At 43.2% G+C, this 6454-nt stretch overlaps 1 protein-coding gene across 1 annotated transcript; it reads left to right on the top strand.

Moving 5' to 3' along the window:
• Nucleotides 1–350: 350 nt before the first annotated feature.
• On the top strand, nt 351–954 carry LOC147958538 (uncharacterized). The gene is made up of 2 exons (XM_087532183.1): nt 351–697; nt 813–954. Exons 1-2 carry the CDS (start codon nt 351–353, stop codon nt 952–954), a joined length of 489 nt encoding a protein of 162 aa, XP_087388309.1.
• The last annotated feature ends 5500 nt before the right edge of the window (nt 955–6454 follow it).

Raw genomic sequence — 6454 nt, 5'->3', positions numbered from 1 at the left:
TACACACAATTTCATCTGCATGGGCGATGAACAATTCATAGATACATGTTTATTCTTGATTATTGATGCAGTTGTTTAGATAAATATTTGAAGGGCATAAATTTTGATTGTTAATTCGCATATACTCCCTCTGCAAGGAAATATAACAACTTTTGGTTCACTGCTTTAGTGATTTCTTTACAGAGGGAGTACTTGTTTAGTTTAAATTGTTCATGCACTTGTTTACATAAACTTTCAATAGCGCCAGAATTCCTATACTATCTGCCGTCATATTCATCTCGGCTTATTGTTATCATGTTATTGTCATGCTTCATGTCTTATACTGGTTTCATCAATTACAGTCCTTCGGCATGGCGTTCGAGAATGATTATGATGCTAGGGCAGATGGAAATACCGAAATTTGTGTGAAGTACACGAACAAGGCTAGTTGTGTTGAGTACTGTATTGGCAGATTCAAATACCGGCTGCGGAACGACGACCAGAAGATAGTTGCACTGGATGTGGAGTACACCTGGCCTCGTGGTCTAACACAAATGGCGGCCGTGGTCCAGTTATGCGTTGGCATCTACGTCCTCGTGTACCACATAAGCGTTGCTGATGAGCACTGCGGCCTGCTTGCCACCTTCCTGCTCGACGAGGAGTACACCTTTGTTGGGGGGGACATCGACAATGACAAGAAAAAAACTCAAGCATGTTGGTCTGGTGGTACAAAACTTTGTGGATATCCAGAATATGTGGAGAGTGCATGATCCAGTGAGGATTAAGCCAAAGTATGGCTTGGCTGACTATGCTGGTTCCATCATCCACCACAGCTACAACAAGATGAAGGACACTCTCACAGAAGATGACCACCATATATGGGAAGAAGCGCCCTTGCCCTTGAAGAACATCTATTATGCTTCCATGGACGCGTATGCCACCTACGACATATACAGGCGGTTGGTTAACTTCTAGAAGGGGTTCGAGAGTCAACGCCAGCATCTCGCCAAACCATCTAGGCGGTCAAAGAAGTCCGGAAGGAAGAATGAATCAACATAAAATGTTTCTTCTATTTATCTAGCCGATAGTTTGTAAACTTTATTATACTGCTAGTAAGTCGTAAGTTCAAATTTCCTGCAAGTTGAATCATCCTTTATTCTAGCTGTCTTGCCTAATTTGATCCACGTTCATGAGATATTATACTTAAGACATTTATTTTGTTTCGGTTTTGCTAGCTATGATATAGAATGCGATAGCCATTTTTACCAAAAGATTATTTCAGATTTATAATGAATACACAGAATGCGATAGCCATTTTTTCCAAAAGATTATTTCAGATTTATAATACATATTGTTCTCAACTGGGTTTGAATAGAGAAATTTTATTTTTTAATTGCATAGAGAAAGTTCATTTTTTTAATCAAAAGAAGGGTCGCCCCCTCTGATTTTCCATTAACAGAAAACACATGGTCTTTCAAGCCCCTGATACAAACTACAGCTAGAAACTAAAGTAATCAACTAGCAGCACAAATCATACATGGTAGCAAGCCCAGCCAGACTTAACATGAAGATCCAAAAAATAAAACTACGACAGAGATGCGCAGGCGACACCGCAGTACCCTGTGACTCCACACTTGCGATGAACTGTACAATTCACCTACTACATGCTCTAGCGTGCGCATGTAGACCATCATCACCTCTTTGCTCCCAACATCAGCACCTCTTTGTTTACCACCTTCATCTGCAATATAGACCATCCCATGATTCACAAGCAAATTAGCTAAACAAGAATCATAAGATCACTATACCATTTATTTTGTAATCTCACATTATTCCTGCATTGCCAAAGAGTCAAGAACACAACTGATGCCCTTCCCGCATCTCCTACGCAAACACTCATAGGTAGTTCTACCATCTTAACTCCATGATTTAAGATATTAATAAAACCCCCTTAACGATTCCATTTGCATTACCATCGTTCATGATTATAGCGAGGGAAACAGCAGCCAATAAAGCAACCACGTGTGAAAGACCTATTTTGAGTCCTGAATAGGGCCGAATCCTAGCATTTACTCTAACTGCAACATGTCCTCCTCCCATAGTCATCATCAGCCAAGACATAATGAAGACGTAACCCCATAGATGGATAACTGCTATCAAAATAGTTTTTGCACTATACCTAGTGTAAAGGACACTCTTGCGTTGTCGTGGTACATTTGTGGATCCTCGGTCAGCATGTTCATAACCACCTCGATCTGAAGATCTGCACGGGTGGTGGTCTTGAAACCGAAAAGAACGGCTTTATGAACCTTAAGCTCTTCACTGTCAACAAAATCACTCCATCCCTTGCCGAAGATGATGCGGCCATCATCACACTTGTGGTATTTGACCGGCATCAAACTGTCCTTGCACAGCCGAATGCCAGCAAGCCCATCTCCCGGTATCTCCCCATCTCCTGGGGTCTTTAGGGCGTCGACAAGTTTCACTGGTAATCTCTGTATGCACCATCATAGGAAGAAAAATTATCAAATATGTGAAGGAGCAGTAAACAAAAGGATCTTCAGCTACATCTACATATATTACATAAGGATCTTCTGTTATGGGAAACAAAAGGATATGCAAAAACACACATCAGTGTATTCACTGGTTTCAGCAACAATAGCATATCATTAAACTTTCTCTCCATGAAAAAACAAAGAAAAATGCATACAAAATAGAAAATACTAGTACACCAAAAACATACCATCGTCTTTCCTGCTATGTTCGACTTAGTGAAGCGGTGGACAAAAAATGCACCTATATAACCTTTCTTCATCGCCAAAAGGTCATGTAGGTTATGCTCCTCTTGCTTCGTAAGATTAATTCCCTTCGTTATGACAGTTAATTCTAGAGCATCTTTATGCTCTTTGTTTTGATCGCATGTCCTTGGCAGGTTGCAGCAGTACACCATAGGAATGTCTTCAGTCAAATCAAAGGAGACAAGGTCGCCTTCTTGCAGGTCGAAGTCTTCAACAAACCTGCACCAGTTTTTACCACAGATGATCGCCCTTAAATTCCCTTTGTACACGCCAAAATCATACATGCGGCTCCCTCTCACTTAAAAAAGCAATGAACTGTCTGGGATGGCACGATCTATATATGTAGAATCTAATTGCTATTTATTTCCTACATATTGTTAATCTTCAAAGTAGAGGGGAACAAACACTGTACAAGTAAAATTGACATGATTATTTATACCAGAGCTGAAGTGTCCCCATCTAGCCTGATGGTAAATGTCAACCAATCTTCATTGGGCCTGTTGCAATCATGTCGACAGGTTATGCACACCACCTGTGTAAACAAAATAAAATGAAGAAAAGCAAAGGATGAGAATTTAAGAAAACGGCTTATGCATGTAAACACACTAGGCAATAATCATACAGTATAACGACGAAGGTACTGCATCAGTAATCAACAATCATACACTTGAACTGAGCGGGTGGCTCGCCCTACACTCCTCATAACCCCGCAACACAGCGCGGGCCTGCCGCACCACAGCTTGTTCAGACATGTCCTTCTCTTCATCCTTGACCGGCAACATGGTCTCACCCCGAGCATCAATGCGCGGCATTGGCCCCTCCTCCTCTGTAGCACAACTGAGGTAGTGTCTGAGACTGAGAAGTAATCTCTGAGAAAAGTCCTATGAAAACATAAATCCTACTACTGCTGTTACTCGGCCCACCCGAATGTACACACGCAGACCTTTAACATACATCCCATCTACATACATCCGCATCCAACAATATGGTCCATGAAAAAGAAAAGAAAATCTGTTCTGGACGGACGTAGGATCGTCAGGGTAACCAACTCAATTAGCCACTTGTCTGTCATGTTGGAGAAAATGAACTTACTTCACTTTTTCCTGGTACTACATAACCACACAAAATAAAGACTAAAATAATTCCTAAAAACTCTGATATATTATACGCCCTCACATTTATAATCTTTAAAATATGAACTAATTTGGGCAACAGAATTAAGAGTTTATTGCTATTTCCCTACAAAGATACAAATATTTGGATCAAATTTCATATTCTACAAAAAAACACTTCAGTAAATATTATTCTGAGAAATGTTCAGTTGACTTGCAATCTAGGACTACAGCTTAATGGCTGCCTTACTAAACCCAACCTAATTTCGGCTCAAAAGGAATTTAATCCACTAGGCCAGCTTATAAGTTTTGAGCCCACCCTCTGGTTTCTTCCTGGATTCACCACTGCACAAGGCCAATATTTTTTAAAGTTTTTAAAGGACTGTTTGCTGAAATTTGCTGCTATTGTGTTACGCATCTGCACTTGTTCATTGTTATGAAAACCCTGGAATATTGAAACCCTAAAAAAATACCCAGCTAGCCACAGATGTAGAAAACTTCCTTCAATCTCTGCATCGCCTTCCACCTAACCTCCGATTTAAAAATGCTAACTATCTAATCTCAGACTTTGAAAACCATATCCAACTCCCGAAACGGCAACACAACAAGGAACAAAGAAGTCGAAGATTACAAGTAAGGGTTTCTCACTTCAACTAGTCGCCGATAGTCGCTAGGTGCTTGCTGACGGCCTCCCAATCTCACTCCACGCTCTTCTGCTCCAACCGTCGAGAGCGGCCAGGCTCGTAGGCGGCGGGGTGGTTTGTGGGGAGGGTGATGGTGAGGGGGCGGGGGGTGTGGGCGATGGGGGTGATGACACGGACCCTATCCGTGTCAAGCACAAAAAATAACGGCCCGTGGGTCCAGTTCATAAAGAAACAACCAAACAGGCCCATAGGCCGCTTACCGGTCACAAAGTAAAACCCTATGTTACTAATACAAAAAACACAAAGCAAAATCCTTTTGTCTAAAAAACAAAAACAAAGGAAAATCGTAAAAAAGAGGGAAATCCATTTTGGGTGAGTTCAACGTGAAGGTGATGGTTAGAGGCTCAAGGAGGAGTTTTGTGCATTTACAACACCTTTGTTTTAGAGAAAAAATGCACCTTACAATGTGAAATTATAAAATCATTATTAATAAGTGCTGAAAATTCCTTATTTATAAAAAATAGATTCCTTCCAGAAAAAACAAACTTCAATAATGGGGGTAGGTAATTGCGTCGCCTTTCTCGCCCCCCTCCCCCCTCGCATATTCGGGCCATTTACCGCATTTCTATGGTTGTAACCTCGAAAGTTCAAGATCTTATGCGGCCACCATGAAATCATAGCAGGGAATGGGATGAGTGCCCCATGTTAAGCTCTTTGGTCCATATATGTGCCATATGCTACCAACGGGAGGCGTGGCCTCGAAGCCGTTCTCTATGGCTATGATGCCCGTCTGCTGTCGTTATAATCAATGCAAATTCGTGAGGGGCTAAAAATTAACCGGACCGGGTGTGGTGTCATTGTACAACCCCTAGAGGGTGTGGTAAAACATCGAGAGTAGCATGCATTGGCCCTCACATAGGCTGTGTGCAAACGGGACCATATCGCATGTCGGATCAAGCCATCGAGATTGAATGCGTCCGGCCTGTGAAAGGAGTGCGGGGACCGTTCCTTCATTTACCTCAAATCTCGATGCCACGTGACGTTAGACCTAGTAACCAAGGCATGTATCGTGCATCGCACTCAACTAGACCCACAACATGCATGCACACATGTCCACGTATGAGTCTAAACGGCGGGGATGCATGGTTCGGGGACTGGCATAAGTGGTGTGAGTCCAGTTTGGATCTAGCTACCAAGAGGTAATGCATGAGTCTAAATGTCTACCAAGAGGATGCATGTCCACGTATGAGTCTAAACGTCTACGTGATGCTCCACACGTGGGTCTAGACGGCGGGTCTGCATGTGCTTTGGATATAGCTACCAAAAGGTAACGCGTCCGGTTTGTGTCTAGGCGGTGCTTCATGGGGCCTGGCGTGGTCTCGTCGTATGACCCATGAAGGGTGTGGTCAAACACCGAGAGCGGCAAGCATAAGCCCTAGCGCAGGCTATGTGGAAGGCATGCCACATCGCATGCTGGATGTAGACAACGGAGGGAACGAGTTCGGCATGCAGACGGAGTGTGGGGCCCATTCCTTCATTTTCCTCAAAATTCGTTGCCGCTTCATGTGGGCCCTATCCAAAAAGGCCTGTCTAGTGCATCACACATAGCTGGATTCACACCATGCATGCACACTTCCCACGTAGACACCCACCGTAAACCTTTAGCCAAGTTGACCCACACCATCCATCCACCCTTGACCCCACCTCGGTTCGTTGCATCTCCGACGAGTCCCTTCCCTCGGTATGCCAAGCGTGTTAAAACGACACACGACTACACGTCTTGCACACCAAGATTGGCGCATCATGCACTAGTGCTAGCAAACATGTCCAGCTGAGCATCTTTGCCATTATCTGGATCGAGGCGGCTAGCGGTGCATTTTGTCAGCCCGGTTGCCTAGCGGTGCATGCTATGGGTAGACAT

This window comes from Triticum urartu, chromosome 7A, assembly GCF_056163025.1.
Source record: "Triticum urartu cultivar PI428250 chromosome 7A, HENAU_Tu73, whole genome shotgun sequence".
Classification (NCBI taxonomy): domain Eukaryota; kingdom Viridiplantae; phylum Streptophyta; class Magnoliopsida; order Poales; family Poaceae; genus Triticum; species Triticum urartu.
Note: the sequence above shows the minus strand (reverse complement) of the source record. Positions and strands in the feature narration are given on the sequence as shown.